The 19,136-nt window shown below is 47.0% G+C and overlaps 2 protein-coding genes across 3 annotated transcripts in view; one reads left to right on the top strand and one right to left on the bottom strand.

The window, feature by feature from the left end:
• The window catches only part of SYN3 (synapsin III), a 467,188-nt gene that overhangs the window by 232,213 nt on the left and 215,839 nt on the right, over positions 1–19,136 (bottom strand). The gene's annotated exons all lie outside the window — the stretch shown is intronic.
• TIMP3 (TIMP metallopeptidase inhibitor 3) overlaps positions 14,643–19,136 on the top strand; it is a 59,175-nt gene continuing 54,681 nt past the window's right edge. Inside the window, exon 1 of the mRNA XM_025926830.2 lies at positions 14,643–15,056. Within this exon, the coding sequence (XP_025782615.1) occupies positions 14,936–15,056 (121 nt within the window). The 5' untranslated portion in view covers positions 14,643–14,935. The remainder of the gene's footprint in view (positions 15,057–19,136) is intronic.

Here is a 19,136-nt window from a genome sequence, read left to right as displayed (position 1 = left end):
GACGCGGGGCTCGAACTCACAGAGCGCGAGATCGTGACCTGGCTGAAGTCGGACACTTAACCGACTGCGCCACCCAGGCGCCCCAAGGATTAAAAAAATTTTTTAGAGCCAATAGTAGGGGTCCCTGGGTGGTTCAGTCAGTTAAGCGCCTGACTCTTGATTTCAGCTCAGGTCATGATCTCACGGTTCATGAGATTAGTCCCCACATCTGGCTCTGTGCTGAGTATGGAGCCTGCTAGGGATTCTCTCTCTCTCTCCCTGAAAATAAATAAACTTTTAAAAAAGCCAATGGTGGGAAGAAGATGCAATTTGTATCATGATGAGGAAGGTACAGATCCTGCTTAGTGAGAACAAAGTCAGGGTGGGGGTTATGTTGGGGCAGACTTTGGGACCTAAAAGGCCAGGCTGGGCAGTCAGGCTTTCTCAGGGAGACGATGCTTGAACAGTGATAGGAGTGGTGATGACATCGTCATTTAACCCTGCCTGCCCATCCTCTAATACTCCCCAAGGCTTTAAAAGCCAACTTCTCAATCCAGCTGCTTACTCCTGAAGTTACCCCTAGGCCAGCTCATGCCCATGGTCAGGGAAAGCGTCCCTCCCCCAAGGTATGGCTTCTGCTCTAGTGATCCATACAACACACCAGCCTCTCCATCCCAGGACAGGAGAGGGACATTTGAGTGCTGGGGCTTCACACACTGTCATGTAATTGTCCCCTGGGGAAGCAGAAGAACAAATTCTCTGCACATTCCAAAAAAGCACCCAGAGAGGGTAATTAACTCATCTAAGGTAACACAGGTGGCAGAACTGAGATTAGAAGAACACCAGTGTTGTGGGTTTCCATCAAGTGCTTACATTCTTATTTCTTGGTGCCACCTTCATTATACTACTAAAGGGCTAATAGTTAGCCTTGAGTCTTGGTTCCTTCTCTTGAAATACACCATCTTTCCACTATTTTCTAAAGTAGATGTCCATGGGGGAAGGTTGTGCATACTTACCCTAAAACAGGGATTTCAGAGTTAGACCTTAGTGACATCGATTCCTATGGGATAACCTTGGGCAAGTGACTTAACCTCCTGAGCTTCAGTTTTTGCATCTGGAAGATGAGGACAATGACGTCTGGCTTTCTGGGTTGTTGTAAAGATCTACTATCTCGACAGATATTTATTAGACACTGATCTAGGTGTTATAGATACAGAACTGGACAAAACAGATGAGGGCTCTGCCCTCAAGGACCTTCCATTCTAGTTGAAAATGCAGTGAAAACACATAAAAACAAACAAGGGTTTTCCAGATAGTGATAAGTACTGAAAAAAAAATCTGAAAAATTTTCACGATGGGAGCCAGGAGTGACTGGGGATGGGTGTGCTACTGAAGCTATGGCAGAAGTCTCTGAGAAGCTGACAAACATTTAAGCTGGAAGCTGAATAAGAAGAAAGCAGTGTTGGCAAGACATGAGGAAGGTCTAGGGAAGGGTCTAGGGCAGCCCTGGAGAAGGGAGTGAGATCAGCTTGGTGAAAGCATGTTCCCAGCGTGATGGGAACACGGTAAGCTTGAGGGAGAGCGGGGGATATAAGGGCCGTGACGGCAGGGACTGTAGCACACTGAGCGTGCAAGGGTGAGGCATTTAGAATTCATTTTAAATGCACTAGGGATCTTTTAAGCAGAAGAGTGACATGATCTGATTTTGTGTGTGTGTGAAGGCAGATAATGTATGCAATGTTGTTAGTGCAGGACCTGGCACAGTGTAGACATTTAAGAAAGGAAAGCTTTATCATTGTTTATCATTCCTAGGCAGCACCACTAATCATTATGGACTTCTAGAAGGTGGGTGGCCAGTGAATATCTTCATTCTAGAGGCAGTGCACCTGGATGCACCTGCCAAGGGGAGGGGGAGAGTAGTGGGAGCTACTCCTAAGTGCTTGACTTCCTCCCTCCTCCCTGCCACCTTCTCCACCCCAAGGCAGATGCCAGCCACCTCTGCCAAGCCAAGGGGCAGCCAGGGTAGGATCACTGGGCCCCCCTCCATCTGGCTCTAGCTGCAGGCTTCCGAGCCGCCTTCACGTTGCTGTAAAAATGCAAAGCATTCCAGCCATTTTAATTACTGGGCGTTGCATAAGCCAGCAACCGGTTCACACAAAGGAACAACAGACAAAAAATGATTTTTCAACATGCCTTCAGCCTCTCCCCTCCTTTCCCCCTGAAATTGCCTCCAATCACTGGCTCCCAGGCCTTGAAAAGCACTCCAGGTATGTGCAATCTCTTTCAGAGTTTGTTGATGTGACATCAAGATCTTTTTTTTTCTCCTAAATACTTGAGGCAGAAGCAGTTCCAGCTACCTTCAAGTGCTTTGCAAAGTTACTGGTCATATCCCTACTGACACACTGAGACTGTCATAGGGGCTCCATATCACACACACTGAGAACTTCATTGTAAAACACAGTTCAGTGTGCGGTGGGTCTGTCTGGGCACCAAGTAGGGGGCTTTTAGTTTTGGAAATTCCAAAATGGTCTCATTATAAGGTACTCCAAGGCATGAACCCCAAACAGAATACTCCACTGATGCTTGGATATGGAGAACTTCTTAAAAGTTTGTAATGTGATTAGAGAAGCTTCCAAGTTTCCTAATGCTGACTTCAATTTTTTATTATTTATTGTGTTTCAAATTTTTTTTAATGTTTATTCACTTTGACAGAGACAGAGAGACAGAGCATGAATGGGGGAGGGGTACAGCAAGGGAGACACAGAATCTGAAGCAGGCTCCAGGCTATGACCTATCAGCAGCACAGAGCCTGACGCGGGTCTCAAGCTCACAAACCGTGAGCTCACAACCTGAGTGAAAGTTGGGTGCTTAACCACCCAGGTGCCTCCCTAATTTTGACTTTTAGTGATCTTTTTTGGCACTACTGAACTCTTTCTTTCCTCAAAATTTAATCTAACAGTTTACTGAGGACCTACTGAGTGTCAGGCATTGTGGTAAGTGCTCAGAAAACTCAATTAGCCTCTGTCATTCGCTCACTTTCTGAAGAGGGAAAATGCTACAGAAACAGACAACCTAATGTAGTGTGGTAACTATCAAGTCAGAGCTCACCCAGCTTGGGTGGAAGGAAAAGCTACGTGTAGGAGATGATACCTCCTAATAACGTTGTCTTAATATTAATACTGACAGTGGCCATGCATTGATGGCTGACTCTATGCCAGGCATTCTGCTAAATCCTTTTCGTGTATCGTGTTGTTTGCGCCTCACAACTTTGTGAGATACGCTAATGTACTAATGCTGTCATTACTTTATTAGATAAGAAAATTGAGGCTTGGGAAGATCACTTGTCCAAGATCTCAGTCGAGAAATGGCAGTGGCATGTGGGTGAGTATTTACCACCTAGCTGTCCAGGAGAAGAAGCCTGATTGGTGCCATCTCCTGAATGCTGTGGTATAAATACTCCCATTATGGCCAGCGTTAAGTTACCAGTGTGACGTCACTGAGTGCAGAGTTGGGAAGAACGAGTAGCAGCACACCATGAAACAACCCCCCCCCACACAGACGCAAGACCACAGGTGAGAATATGATGTCATGAGGTCACTAGGAAGTGATGAGTTCCACGTATTCATTACCACGTTATTAATACAATCTGATTATATGTTAAAATAATTAAATTCTTAATAATGGCTGTGTTTAATAATGGACTCAAAAGTTCCTAGAAAACCTAACACCCAGGCGCTCATGGGCCAGTGTGAGCCAGCTCCAGCAGGCCGGCATCAGAAGCCCTCTCTTTACCCCTCTGTACAAGTAAGAGGCAGCCAGGTGAGAGGAAGAAAGGCACTCCAGGGCAAGGAAACAGCACGGACAAAGACCTAAGACACAGACATGAGAATTGAGCAACAATACCATTTAGTGTTTACAAAATGTTTCTGACCGTCCATCAGAGTCCAGAAAGGTGGTGAGAAGCACAGAGTCTAACACTGAACTTCGGATTCTGGTTCCACCACTTACTAATTGTGTGGTCTTGGCCAAGTTACTGAACCTCTCTGTGCCTCAGCTTTCCTTTCTGTAAAATGGGCATGATAATAACAGCCCCTGTGTTGTACAGTTGGCACAATTAAATAGATTTATATCCCTAAAGTACATAGAACAGGGCCTGGCACGTAAGAAGTGCTCAATGTTAGTTATTGCTTAATCCTTGAAAATACCTCTGCAAATTAGATGTTTGTCTTCCCTTTTTAGAGAATAACTATAAGCTAGAGAGCTAGAGCTAGAGTTAGAGCTAGCTTCTAACTAGAAGCTAGAGTAGATGGACAAGATGGGACTTGAACAAGGGGTCTGATTCACTAGCTTCAGTGCTCTTCCTGAGGGCTGGAAATCACACTGAACCTATTGAGTATTACACTCCAGGAGGGCCCGCAAGGTGCTCGCTGCCCTCACTGAGTCTTTCCTCCGATAGGGGCCACATCTGATTCATGTTCTCACATTCCTTGATCTGAGGGCACAAGGTGTTCTGGGAAAGAAGACCCACTGGTGACAGGCATGGGCATCTGCCTTTTGCATCCTTGTTACTTTCTGCGAGCTCCCCTTCTCCGGGACGAGGGAGGCTAGCAGGGTGGTTGAGAGCATGGGCTCTGGCATCGAACCCAGCACTGCAGCATCTTGACCATGTCATCCTGGGCAAGGATAAGCTCTCTGTATCTTTGTTTCCAAATCCGAAGAAAACACGGATGGTGAGGATAATTCCATCTACCTCACAGTTTTTGTATGAATTAATATATGCAACCTGCTTAAGATAACATCTGGCACCTAGTAGCTATAAGAATTAACAATTATTATCAATGTTTTGTTTTGTTTTCCTCTTCCTTTTACCCCATCCCTTCTTTGGGTATTACTTACATGGTCAAAGGGGATAAGGGATTATGTTCATCCTTAATCAACACAGATCATTAGACTATAGGCTGCTGGAAGGTAGAGGCCTCATTCACCTCTATACCTATAGGGCCACACCCTGGTACATACAGGTTCTCAGTGAGAATTTATTATGTGCCAGGCACTGAGCCAAGTGCCTCACTCACCATACCTTTGATCCTTAAGAAAATCTAATAAGGTATGAACCTCTCCTCCATTTTACCACTAGACATCTGAGGCTCAGAGAAGATAAGAAACTTGTTCAAGGTCATAGTGAAAAAGTGAAGGATTAAAACCCAGTTTTACTGACGTCACAGGCCTTGGTCCTTGACCCCTTTGTCAGTCTCCTTCCAAAATACTCCACTGGGAAGTTTTGAGAGATCATAAAGTCCAACCCCTTGGTTTTACATTTGAAGAAAAGGGGTCCATTGGTTTACTCATAGTCACCCAGATATTTTGTGTTGCAGAACTAGAAGAAAAACCTGGTACACTGACTCAATCTCATGCTTGAAATTTCAAGAGGAAATGAAGCCATATTCAATAGCTGTTAAAAATGTACTGATCAGTATTCTATCAGCTTGCTTCTGGATTGTGGTCCCTTTCTTTGTAATATAAATGTAATGCCCCTGTGGCATCCATCCAAATCCTGAGTAAGGAAAGGCACACCTATGCTCCCAGAAATTGCCTGCTCTCTGATAGCTCTTGCCTTCTCTCCACTGCTAACCAGGAAAAACAAGGGATGCATCTCACCTGCCTGCTGATAAAACTCCCTCTCTGGTCCTTGGTGGGAGGTCCTGTGACTCCCTCTGTTTGGTTCCAACAATGATCAAGAGCTCTGAGCCCTCAAAGAGAACCCAAGAGACAAAGAGGAAATCACTAGCACTTCCAATATCCTGATGACCCTAAGGGTATAGTGACTTTCAATCTCCAGAAATACTAATGGTTTTGAAAGAGATATCTGGGTCTGAATCACATCTCTGCTTCTTCCTTGCTTGAAAGAAATTAGACGTGCAATTTAACTTCTCTGAGTCTCAGATTTCTTTCCTTTTACCTTTTGATCCCTCTTACCCATTTTCCCATCCCCCAATATCTATGTGCCATTACCTGTATCTATGAGCTGTTTTGTTTCGTTTTGTTTGTTTGTTTTTAGCTTCCACATATAAGAGAGATCATATGGTTAGGTGTCTTTCTCTGACTTGTTTCACTCAGCATAATACCCTCAAGGTCCATTCGTGTTGTCGCAAATGGCAAGGTTTCTTTCTTGTTTACAGCTGAATAATATTCCATCATATATATACACCACAATTAATTTATCCATTCATCCCTCATTGGATACTTAGGTTGTTTACACATCTTGACTATTGTAAATAATGTGGCAATGAACATAGGTGTGCATATTTTTTTTAGTTAATGTTTTTGCCTTAGTTTTCTTAACTATAAAACAGACATAAAATAAAATAGTACCTATTATTAAGGGTTGTGAAGATTGAAGACAATACTTGATTGGAAATTAATTGTACATGGTTGGTACACAACTAATGTGAGTCCCTTTCCCTTTTTCTTATCTTAGAAATCTTTCTCAGCTTACCAACTCAAGGTTGATGTGTGTTACAGGGCAGGGAAATAATTGTTTACATTAAATTAGAGAAGCCTAGATTGATGAGAGGATGATGAAGTACTAAAGAGTCTGATTTCTTGTCTCGCCTTTGCCAATAATCCCATGTGATCATATAAAAGCCCACCTCTTTGGGCCTTTTTCTATATCTGTAAAACGAGAGGGTTGGATTTGGTGACCTACAGTTCTCTCCTAGCTCTTACCATGATATGGGTTCTCAGACATCCTTCCCACTCCCTCGTTGGGTTACCCAGTGCTATGACCTCCTGGCACCCTTGATCCTCCTGTTGTAGTTTGTACAAGCCACTATTGTTTTCATGTCTTTCTCTCCCACTAGACTGGGAACTCCTTGAGGGCACTCCTTGCTCACTGTCAGATCTCTAGTGCCTACCATGTAGCAGTGGACGCTTAGTCAATATCTGGGGGAATATCTGAAGGAAGCAGGGATGGAAGGGGACAATCTTGTTCCTTTCTTCCAAAGAATTGATAATCACACTGGGACAAACAAGTTGTGAGGCAAATAGAGGCTGTTGGTGGAGCAATGATAATGAAGAGTCCGCCCACAACTTGGAAAGAAGGCTATCTGTCTACTGAGCTCTGAAGCCATAAATTCACACACCACACAAGTGCTTGGACATCTGTGGTGGCAAATTAACACACAGTAAAGGAAGCATTCAAAATCTAGAACCCAAACTAGTTGACCTGAAGGTAATCATTGGTGGTGACTGTAATCTAAAACACAGAAACTAAATGGATTATAATATTCCCAGTGAAGAAAAAAGTCTGGGTGAAAGAAGAGAAGAGTGGCCTGTTTGGAGCAGAGAAATGGGAAGACCGAAGAGTCCAAAGTTGGCAGTGTGTATCCGGCATTGCTATTAGAGGGGCTCTTGCTAGTGACTGTGAGCAACATTACTCTTTTAGAAAAGCCTTTGCCTCGGTCAGGAGAGTTCTACGGCATTTCAACTGAAAGACTTTACTTATGACGACCTCAGTGCCTGTGTTCTGACTCCATATACACCAAAGCAACATTCTGATGAGAAACTAGCCTCACACAAAGCTCTGTATGGTTCTAAGGAGGAAAACATGGGGGGCACATTGATATAAATGTACTAACCTATGTCACAATTAAATATTTCATTGGAAGCAAAGACAATGGAATTGTGACCGGCTTACTGGTCTCTTATGAATCATAGTATCCCTGGGACTGATCAAGTCTGGGAACTGAATCTAATTGAGTTTCTGTATTTAAGAAGCTACATTCCAGAACCTCTGTAATGGTAAGTTTGTAAAGGAAATATTCTGATCACCTCCCTCTTTGTTTCCCTGCCATTCAATGGTTAGTTTATTCTTTCAATATTTAGTAAGTGCTTATGCAGATTCTGTGCTAGGTTTTTGAGAGAAAGACATATTAACCACTAGGGGCAACAGAGTGTGGGAATCATTGGGTAAATCTGGGAAAGGAATGAGGGAGGAGAGGCCAAGGAGGGGTGGTCAATTCTGTTCAGGAAGAGAGACTCAGAAAAACATCCATGCGGTGGTGACTCTAGTTGAATCCTGAAAGATAAGAGAATCCTTACAGAAGAGATGGAGAAGGGTGGAGGAAAACATTAGTGGAAGGTGGATTCCAGGCAAAGAGTATAGTGTGAATAAGCTCAGAGGCAGGAAATGGATAGCTGAACTTCATGTTGGGTTGGAAGATGGGAATGAGGGCATAGGTTTGGAGAGATAAGCTAGCAGGGTCTGCTGTTGCAATCACACTGTGTTCTACAGGAATGGTTTTCCACTCTGGGGCCCTGGGAAGAGCCAAGATCACAGCAGAGGGCCTTGTATGCCTTTCTTTTGGAGTTTAAGCCATGGAAACAAATAATCATTTTAAGCAAAGGACATCATGATTTCATATTTATATTAGAAAAACTTTACACAAGCAGCAGGGCATAAGTTGCATTTGACAGAGAAAGACTCTAGAGAGGGTGACCAATTATGCAACTATTGAAATTGTCAGGAAAGAATCTATATAGGCCTGATCCAAGGCAGAAATGGTGGGCATGGGGAGAAAGAGAGTGTAAGAAGAGATATGTGGAGTGAGAATTTATAGGACTTGGTTAAAGGTGGTGCCCTTAGCAGGGATGGGTAACATAGCAGGGGAAAGACAGTGGAGTCTGAGGAGGTGACGGGACCTCCAAATGAAATTATCCAAGGGGGAAGCTGGATATAGACTGGAACTCAGAGGGATATTGCTGCTTGCAGTGTCCACTCCTGTGCACACAGCAGAGTGGTAGCTAAAACCAGGGGGGAGAGTTAGCCAGGGAGAGCGTGGAGGCTAAAAGGGAAGGGAAGGCAGCCAGGGACAGAAAATTGGGAAACACCTACATTTTAGTGACAAGAAGAGTCCAAAGGGTCTGCCAAGAAGACTGAGAAAGGTACAGTTGGAGAGGTGGAAATCGAAAACCCAGAGAGACTGGAGTCTCAGCAGCCAAGTTTGAAGAAGGATGTGGTCAATGGCGTCAAATGCTCTTTGGATCCTCCCCGCCACACAGGATGGGTCGTTTTCAGTTCTAGCAGGTTCTGCTGAGGAGAGCTCAAGTGCCTTTCCAGAAATTGAATCTCCAGCCCCGTCGGACAGAAGACTGGCCATACGTCCACCCCATTCCCTCCAAGCCGTGAGAGAACCCGGCAGAGACACTCACATGCGTCTTCTCTGTGAAGCTGCACATGCAACCTTCAAAGAAACCACAAAGGAGCTACTCATTTTTAAAGGAAAAACACATGAACTCCACTGGCATAAGGAAGACATTAAGACAGGGTCGAGGAGAAGAAGGTCTCCCTCCACTTAATATTACCTTTCACAGAAATAATTGACCGAGTAAGCACATAGTCATTTCAAAAAAATAAAAAATAATTTTTAAAAGCAAGAGCTAGAATATTAACTCTGTTCCCCAGCTCTCACCACCAGAAAACATGGGGCACAAAATGTCTCTATAGCACACATGTGTTTTCTGGCTTAAAAATCCCTGGAGTAGCTGGGGGTGGAAAGAAATGTGAAAAGCTGAGGATTCAGGTGAATGCAGTCAGAGACTCTTACTGAGGGGGTCTTCGCTCCATGACAGGACTAGTGGGGAGCGGGGGTAAGAGGCGCTGTGCAACTTTACTGCCATGAAATTGGCTCCAGATGGAAATAAGAAAAGGTGTTTACTCCCGGCCGGTGCCAGACACAGAGAACCAGAAGTGCTTACCATCTCAGGTTCATAATTCCCAGTGCTGGGCAGCAACCCCACTGAGGGTCTGGCCAGGGCTCATGGTGATGGGTGGACCGGGCTGTCTGTTGCTTGGAAAAGGCTATTTTGAATGTAATGACTTTCAGATGAGGTCTGTGGGTTTGGAGGAAGGCACTGTGGCTAGGGTCTAGAGGGGAAAGGGAAGGGAAGAAAAGAGGTGTTTCCCTATGAGGCAACAGAAACGACACATGTCTTGTCAGCACCTTCTCCAGGTTTAATTTTCAGAGGCTAGCTTTGCCCCGAAAGAGTGGGATCGTGGCATTGTCTGCTGTGTTCCCAGATCTTCCCGATCTCTCCAAACCCATGATTCACAAGTATGTAGCTCTCTGAGAGCACATCTCCCTTGGGTTGACATGTGGTCAGCTCGGGGGTGGAGGAGCAGGGCAGCTGCGGACCCAGACGGTATGCTGACTGACAGCTTTGTGGCCCTTGCAGACGGGAGGGGTTAGCTTCACCCACTCAAAGTGGGTGACTAGTGTGGAACTGCCTCTCCCGCCTTCTCAGAGACTGGCAGAGACTGCACGGTTATGGAATGGGTGTTCTCTGGCCTACAGCGCCCCCTAGCACTGGCCGGAGGGATAGGGCTCTGTGAACTCTCCAAGGAGCTACCACCTGCCTATCTGAAAAGTGGGAAGGCGTTGGTGGGGCCAAGCATTTTGACTCATTCAACCAATACTTGCTGACATCTTGGTTACTAACACTGTCTTCAAGGGGCTTCCTCTATCCTGGAAGGGAAACAGATGGTAAACAATCACACTGTAGTCAGCTAAGTGGTGTGAAAGAAAGCACAGGGTGCTGTGGGGATACACTGCACTTGATTGATGAAGACTGGGGAGAGGAGATTACAGAAGGCTTTCTGGAGGAGGTGACATTTCAACTGCAACAGTGGTTCAATGAATTTTGAAAATAAGGTATAGAGACAATAAGAGACATATTTCCTGACCTTTTCATGCTTAACATCTAAGAGGTAAACAGACAGATAAACAAGTAGTTTACACGGGGCCCTGTCAGAAACAAGAGCGTCGGTCTCTCCTATGACTTCACCATCACCATCTTTGTTTTCAGCCTGAGTCTTGAAGGAGAGCACAGAATAGGAACTCAATAAGTGTTGACTGAGAGATTGATGGTTGTGCTTCAGTCTTGGGCACATTTGATTTGTCTCAAACCTGTTTAAATGGCAAGATCTATCTTCCCTTCCTTGTCCTTGAGAGTTTCCCAAGAGATCTTAGACTTTTTGAGCCAAGGGGGACCTTGGGGACCATTAAGTTACAGCTCTCATCCAATAAACACACAAACTGAGGTCTGGACAGGTGACGTGACTTGTCCACACACACACCTGTCCTTCTGTAGTGACTTTTGGAACCAATCTCACATCATTTGCTTTTTTTTTTTCTTCCACCCAGCCTCTCTTTGTCCCCCAGAAATAAAGTTTCATGCATTTCTTTGCAGTAATATGTTTGGAATGTTTTCAAAAAGTATTAAATAATAATACAGAAAGGGGAAAAAATAAACACACAAGACATAAACCTCTGGGGAGAACAGAGCGGTATGCATTCTGATTGGCTCAGAGATGATTATTATCATAATAGAGAACCATTTAGCCAGTGCACGTGGCAGGAGGAATTCTCCACATGTTACAGACTGTGCAAAGAGTCTCTAAGACTCTGAAAGAAACTCACCTACAGATCTGAAATGCAGATTCAGGACCACGAGTGGTTGGAGTTTCGAATGACTAGGGTGTAAGCATTAGGTCATGTGCTGCAGATTGGGGGAACTGAGACCCATGAGTGTGTGGGAGAGAGCCAGGTAAGGAATTAGGCAGCTGCAACCCAATTCTGGCTGTGCCACTAGCTGACCGTGATAGGTTGGGCAGTTTTTTCACCTGTCTGAATCACCTTACCTTCCCCACCTATAAAATTAGGATGGATAGTCTCTTGGGTCCTTTTATAGGACCTCTAAATGTCTGTGAGAGACTTCTCATAGATTCCAGCATCCTGTAACTTGATACAAAGGGGGTGGACGTGGACCCACGTTCCCTGGAAAAGTTCCAGGAAAGGGGATATCAGGTAAGCTTGGTAAGTTTGAGGATAGGCCAGAGAGATTTCGAGACTTCTGCAGTTCTTTCAAGGTTTACAAATCTATCACTGTTCTTTGCTGTCAAGAGAAAGTAGGTGAGCCGGTATGGTCATTGTTACCACCAGCCGCAGGTCCACTCCATCTAGCTTATAAAACAGTCTTGAAAAAGTAATTCTTACATATTATTATGTAGGTCTATGGACACCATGATATCCAGATTGATGCCTGTGAGGTCTGCTTGCTGACGGGGCTGACCCTAGCAGTAAGGCACCTCTTCCTCGGGGAGAGGACTGAGCTGAATTCTCATGGGTGGGCTGAGGGGAGTCCCCCGGAGTTCAACATTATGGGCAACTTCCTGACTGAAAGGGAAGTTGAACTCCAAAGGCTGTGTGAACCAGCTTAGGATAGGGAGCAGGAGGAAATAAACCAAAAGGCAATTTCATTACCTTTCAGCTGGAAAAACAATCAGATTACTCCTGGTGCTTACATAATTAAGTAGCTGCCATAATCAAATGCTTCAGATTCTTCCTATAAGGAACCTACTGCTTGAAGTTCAACCAAAGTTACCTGCCTGATACTCGTGTTTGAGGGAAGCCTTCCCTTGGAGAAAATATTGGCATTTTGGACAAAACCGTAAAGTGACAAGAAAAAAAAAGAGAAGAGAGGGCCTTTATCACATAAGATGCTTATCCAAAGTGGACTTGGTCTGGAAAGGCTTCTAAAACCTTCCACATGACTGGCATCATGCAAGGTTAAGTAAAACTCTCAAATCCCACCAAGTATGCCCTTATTCAACCTGGATCCTTGGAGTGGACTCTGGAGTATCCATTGCTCCAGATTCAATGGGCTGCTGGCCATACCCCCACCCAAGTCTCCTGGGACCCTATTGTGTTCAGAGGGCTAAAAAACAGTGTGGCCAAATATCTCAGGTCTCAAAATATTTTAGTGTGCTTGGGGGAAATGATACAATTATATTCCATGAAACTGTAAGCCAAGTGCTGAGGTAAACATTGAAAGAGGGGAAAGATCTATCTGGGTCAGACCATGGCTAGAGTTAAGGTGGGAAGGGGCTTAAAAGCTGGGGAGGGGATAAGGCAGAAAAATGTAGAAAACTTAATTCCTTCTTTATAGCTACAATTCTTAAGGGGGAGGGGATGAAGGAGTTTAAAAAATGTTCTTGGAAATACCATTTTCAATGAAATTTTCTGCTTCTGTCATCCCAATATCTCTTCTCTGAGATGTAATAGGGTTTCTGAGAAAGAAGTTGAACTTGCATTTCTGAGGAGTATTCCCGGTCCTTATTTTGTTCCAAATTTTCAACATTTCTATAGCCAAAACATTCAAGTGTCTTTCTAAACAGAATGAGTTAGCAGAGAAAGGGAGAGAGGGAGCACAAAGAGAAAGATAGAAGACTCCAGCTGCAAAAGGGCATCTGCGTGGTGACAGCTAGTTACTGCTGAAGTCCAGGGAAATCAAGCCTTTCTTTCGGTGCAAATGAATGAACTGAGTTCCTGGCTGGTTGCCAAGTCATGCCACTGTTCTGTGCCAGTTTCCTCATCTGGAAAGTGTCAATAATACTTTGTGCTTTTCCTATCTAAAAGAAATTTTGTGAGATATAATGAGGTGTGGCATGGAAAATATAAGGCAGAATCAAGATGTTACTCAATAATCAGGATAGTTATAGTATTAGTTATCGGCAATCATCCATTACAGCTAGTAGTCTAGGATCCTGGATAGCTCTCCAGAATCTGGTGTTACTGCAGGGTGGGATCAGTCCACCCCCAAATTCCTTTCTGAAGGGTGGAGACTTGTCTGGCCTTGGTGGGGTTACCATTCCTCCTGCCCTTTCTACTCACTGCTTTTCAAATAAACTCAGGGCCTTTGCACTTGCTGTTCTCCCTGACTGGTGTTCTCTCCTCCCAGATTTCCACAGGAGTTCCTCCCACTCCTTTTTCCCTGCTCACATCTCAGCTAGAACGTCACCTCCTTAGAGATACCTTCTCTTACTGGCACATAGAAAGCGGTGCCCTCCCCAGTGATTTCTAACCCATTACTAAGTTTTGTTTCTTCATGGTACTATCACCATAGAACATTACCCAATGCATTCGTGAATTCACTGATGCATTGCCTGCAACTTTCATGCAAGCAAGGAATCTGTTTTGTTCATTACAACATCCAGAACAGTGTTTGTTGAATGCCTTCACGGTTTACTCTGGGTGAGCCTGGAGAAACCACAGTCCATTATAGCCAGCTCCAAAGGGCAGATGGCTTCCTCACATCCAGGAAAGTCGGGGGTGGGGGCGTAGGTCGTCAGCTGGCTCTTTCCCCTCTGACCCTGCTCTCTCCAGAGAAGGCGGAGAATTTGGCCTTTTTCCTTAGCCTTTCCACCAGGCGCAGTCAGGGTCTCCAAGGCCAGGACCGCCTCTGACCCGAGGACGGGTTGGTGGCAGTCGACCGTGGTTTGGATCAGAAGTGCGCAGAGAGAAGGGTGGGTGTGTGGTCAGGGTACCAGAGAGATGGGACACGCGAGCGCCACTCCGGGGGCCCCTCCGCGAAGCGTAGGTCCCGAGCGCGTTCCGGTTCACCCACTCCTGTGCCCACAGCCGCATTATTCCCTATAAGGATCTGAACGGTCCGGGGCGGCCCCGCCCCGTCGGCCCGCGCCCCCGGCCCCGCCCCCTTCGGAGGGCCGATGAGGTAATGCGGCTCTGCCATTGGTCGGTGGGGGCGGGCCCCGCGTGCCCGAGAGGGGGTGCCCGGGGGACCCGCGCTATATCACTCGGCCGCCCGGCAGCGGCGCAGAGCGGGCAGCGGGCGGGCGCTCAGACGGCTTCTCCTCCTTCTGCTCCGCCCCAGCTCCTGCTCCTTCGCGGAGAGACCGCCGGCCCGCAGAGTCGTGCGCCAGCTCCGAGGCAGCCTCGCTGCACCCCATCCCGTGCGGTGGGCACTCCGAGGGCAGCGCGCCCGAGGTCAAAGTTGCCCCGCACGGCCGGGCAGGCGAGCTCGGGCTGCAGCGGCCCCTCCAGCGGCGCGCGCTTCAACTTTGGAGAGGCGAGCAGCAGCCTCAGCAGCGGCAGCGGCGATGACTCCCTGGCTCGGGCTAGTCGTGCTCCTGGGCAGCTGGAGCCTGGGGCACTGGGGCGCCGAGGCGTGCACATGCTCGCCCAGCCACCCCCAGGACGCCTTCTGCAACTCTGACATCGGTAAGCGCTCCGGGTGTCCCCGCCAGAGCCCCCGCGGTGCCGGCTCTCGCGCTGCAGTCCTGACCCCGGCGCAGCTCCGGGTGGCATGGCGAGCTCGGCTCCTTTTCTCTGCCTCAGCTTGGGGTGGGGTGGCAAAACCCAGTTTCTTCGGTCGGAGGACCTGGCACGGCTGAAGGCGCAGATGCCCTGCAGAGAAAACCCGCGGTGGCTGAGGGAACCCCTTGCAGCCTTTGCTCTCCTGTTGGTCCTTTTGACATCTGGAACATTTCCCTTTTCACTATCACGAGAGGCAGTGCTGGGGGAGAAGGGTGGGAAAGGATTCCTAAAACTTGGAATGCCAACCAACTAAAGTATTGGGATGTTCAATAGTTTGAAAAAAAGTTGCCAGCCATGTGCACAAAGTTGCAGGAGAATCTTGAAGTTTTCTGAGTTTGCATTTTCTCCTGCACCCATGAAGTTCATTCCTTTCACTGAGACCCAACGCAGTCTCCCACTTCCCAAGCAACTGCTAACCGAGCTTCTTGGACTGCCAAGTTTGAGTGGATTTAAGGGGGGAAAATGAGAAGAAAGCTGTGGGGTTGACCCTTCCCTGGAGGAACTGTATTTGAGAGTGTTGATAGCAAGCAGGAGGCGGCGTGTGTGAGGGATCACTTATCACATAGCTGTGAGAATTCACAGGAAGGCTATTTTTTTTCCCCCTTGACTGTGTGTGGGGAGGGGGAGAAGGAGCAGTGGGAAACAGATTTGTCACCAAAAGAACAAAGATGCCAAGGGTCACATCATGGTGATGATTCCAAACTGGAGTTAGTGTCTTGGTTAGAGACTCAGTAAGAAGTAGAACCAGTTTCTATCCAGGGCCTTTCGAGTGTCCTGGGAGAACTTGTTTGGGAGTGTTTTGGGACACTTGTGTTTGGATGGCCAGAGGTGGAGTAGCAGCTGGAAAACATCTCTCCTCTCCTTTCCAGCTCATAAAGCATGCAAGTCCAGTGGCCCCTGCTGTGTGTGTGTGTGTGTGTGTGTGTGTGTGTGTGTGTATTTGGGCTGGGATGGGGTGGGGCACAGTCTAGCTGCCCTCTGCCTGTGTCGATTCAGAGGTGAAGAATGGAGCGTGTGTGTTTTAAGTCATAAAGAAGAAGGAAAATTTTCCACTGGGTCCTGGGTGAGGGCCTCCACAAGTGTGCTGCAGGGGCGGAGGGGGAGGAGACAGGAGCCTGGCAAGGGAGGCAGCTAGAGTTGGGAGGGGCACTGCTGGTGGGCCCCGCTGAGCCTAGGAGAAGTCAGGGAGGTGGCTGTGGTGACCAGAAGGTCAGTCCAGTTGGCAGGCGTGGGTGTTTATGTGACCTGGGGTCACCCTTGTTAGAGTTTCCTGGGGCCCATGCTGTGCACCCTTCCCATTCCCCGGGGAATCTGGCTGGCCCCTTGGTTTGTGGATTGCCTGAAGGATTCTTTCGGGCTGCCTGAGACCTGGAAGGTTTTCCTCTTTCTCCTCTGACCGCCCCCACCCAAATTCCACTTGGCCTGTCCCTCCTCCATCCTCACCCCTTTGGTGACATTCCCACCTGGGTAGTGTTGGAAGCCACTCTTGCTGCCGCTGGTGGGGTCTGGTTTGGGTTAGTGAGGAGTCCAGGAGGCTGACAGGTGGAGTCAGGGCGTCCTCTTCTGCTTGACAATGGTTTGGGTGTGTTCACTTGGATTTTTTGGTGTGCAGGGAGAGGGGAACCTCATGCCTCCCCCTTGCCCTTGGCTTTTGGGTTTTCACCCTGCAAGTTCACCAGAAAACAGTGGAAAGAGCAGCAAGGAGACCCTGCTTTTAATGGCTGCGCTGATGGACTCTGTTTATTGTTTAGATTTCCTGCTGTGGGTCCGGGCTGATGCAGAAAGTTTCTTGTGATTCCTCTGGATTTCTTCAAGAAATCTCCTCCCTCAAAAAACTGCCCAGAGAAAAGGCTAAGTTGCCAGGAAGTACCCACATACCAGAACATTGTGGTAGCAAAAATAAAAAAGAAACAAAAAATCTTCGATATGCTGGCACCACTCCAAATCGTCCTGCCTAGCTTTGGTGCACTGCACTAGTGGTGGGGATGAGATAATGCTTTTAAAAATGGGAGGTGTGGATGTGGGCTGCTTGCTTGTTGACCTCCACTGCCTTACACTACTCTGCCGGTGTCCAGTAGGTGGCTCCCAGTTTTTTCTTGCTTGTGGCCTTTCTGGTTTCCAGTCTGGGTTGCAGCTCTGCCTGTCCTCTCAGTGAAGGAGATGTGTAGAAGCTCCCCATCCTTCTTGACCCTTACGACCCCACTAATCAACGCTGTAGCCCATTAAAGACGCTCAAGCCAGACCACCAGCTTCCTCTTCCAGAACCTTCCTGGCTGTTTTCTCTTTGTGGCCGGCTGCCATGTTGCCGGGCAAAGGGCGCCGCATGCCTGACTTGGCCCTGTCTAAAGAACCCCCCATGGTCTTCCCTCTCTTTTCTCCTCATCCACAGGTGTCTCTTTTTGCCTTTCTCCCCCCAAACCCTGGGGACTGGCACTGCTTTCTGGGTGGGGAGGAGTTAAAAGGTGTTTCTATGGCAACTCCAGGCCCTGCACCCTAGTGAAGTGTTTAGGAGAAGAATAAACTACATGCTGGCTTATAAAACATACTGTGGGGGAAAGAAAAGGACTTGGCAGCAGCCAGGATGTCTGTGGCCCCCTCCCCACCAGTCATTGCCCCTGAAACTCCTGACAAAACCTTGACTCTGGAGGAGGGAGAGGAGGGGGCTGGGAATGAAGAAGGCAGCCTTGGCTGGCTAGATCCTGCTCCAGCAGCTCGGTCCAGCTCAGGAAGGGGCAGGCAGTGCCAAGAGCCTTCTGAAAATTGGTGTGTGTGTGTGTGTGTGTGTGTGTGTGTGTGTGTGTGTGTGTGGTTTCTGCAGGAGGCGGGCAATAGAGAGAGAGAATTTTGCTTCAGAATGCCAAGCCCTTCTCTCCAGCCTCCTTTGCATAGAGGAATGGGGCTGTGCCATAGAGTGTTGGGGGCCTGCCTCCTGAGACTGTTGGGAATTCAAGAGTGAGGCTCAGCTTGGGGGCCCGCTGCCAGCCCTGGAGGACAGTCTCTGGATATCTCCAAATTGTTTTGACAGGGACCAATGCCAGCAGATTCTTTTGGTATCAGATCTGAGGTTGTGGTTTTAGCAAAGAAGCCATTTTCAAAGAAGCCAGATCTATTCTCTCTCTCTCTCTCTCTCTCATACACACACACACACACACACACACACACACACACACACACACACACAATTACACTCCTCACTGGGCTTTGTGACCTAAGGAAAATAAAAAGGTTCAGACTTCAGAGAGGAGCCAGCCACTTGGGGAGAGGACCCAGGCTTTCTGAATCTCGGGAACTCTAGAAAGAGGAGAACTGCACTACATAGGAAGGAAGAGACATCTCCCAGACCCCTACTAGGTGCAAGCACTTCACAGATCCTGTGTCTTTCATCCACCCAGCAACCTTAAGAGTAGGTATCACACCCATTTTTTCAGATGGAAAACATCAAGTCTGGGAAAGGTTGTGCTTGTCCAAGGTCACCCAGTTACTAAATGCTAAGGCTAATTCCTTCTTAGTCATGCAGTTCTTCAAAACCTTTTCAAATTTCATTTACTCTTGATATGCTAAGGCAAAAGACCCTTCCTTGGACTGAAGTGGAATGAAGGGTTAATATTTGAAGAATGCTTTACTTATTAATTTGGGGAAGTTGTCATTAAAAGTATGTCATATAATTTCACTCATATATGGAATTTAAGAAACAAAACAGATGAACATAAGGGAATGGAAGGAAAAATAAGATAAAAACAGAGAGGGAGGCAAACCATAAGAGACTCTTAAAGACAGAGAATAAACTGAGGGTTGCTGCAGGGGAGGTGGGTGGGGGATGGGCTAAATGGGTGATGGGTACTAAGAAGGGCACTTGTTGGGATGAGCACTGGGTGTCATATGTAAGTGATGAATCACTGGGTTCTACTCCTGAAACCAGTACAATACCGTGTTTTAACTAACTTGAATTTAAATAATTTTTTAAAAAAGAGAGAAAAGTTAAAA

The sequence above is a fragment of the Puma concolor genome, chromosome B4 (assembly GCF_028749965.1).
Source record: "Puma concolor isolate L17-30 chromosome B4, mPumCon1.1.hap2, whole genome shotgun sequence".
Taxonomy (NCBI): Eukaryota; Metazoa; Chordata; class Mammalia; order Carnivora; family Felidae; genus Puma; species Puma concolor.
Note: the sequence above shows the minus strand (reverse complement) of the source record. Positions and strands in the feature narration are given on the sequence as shown.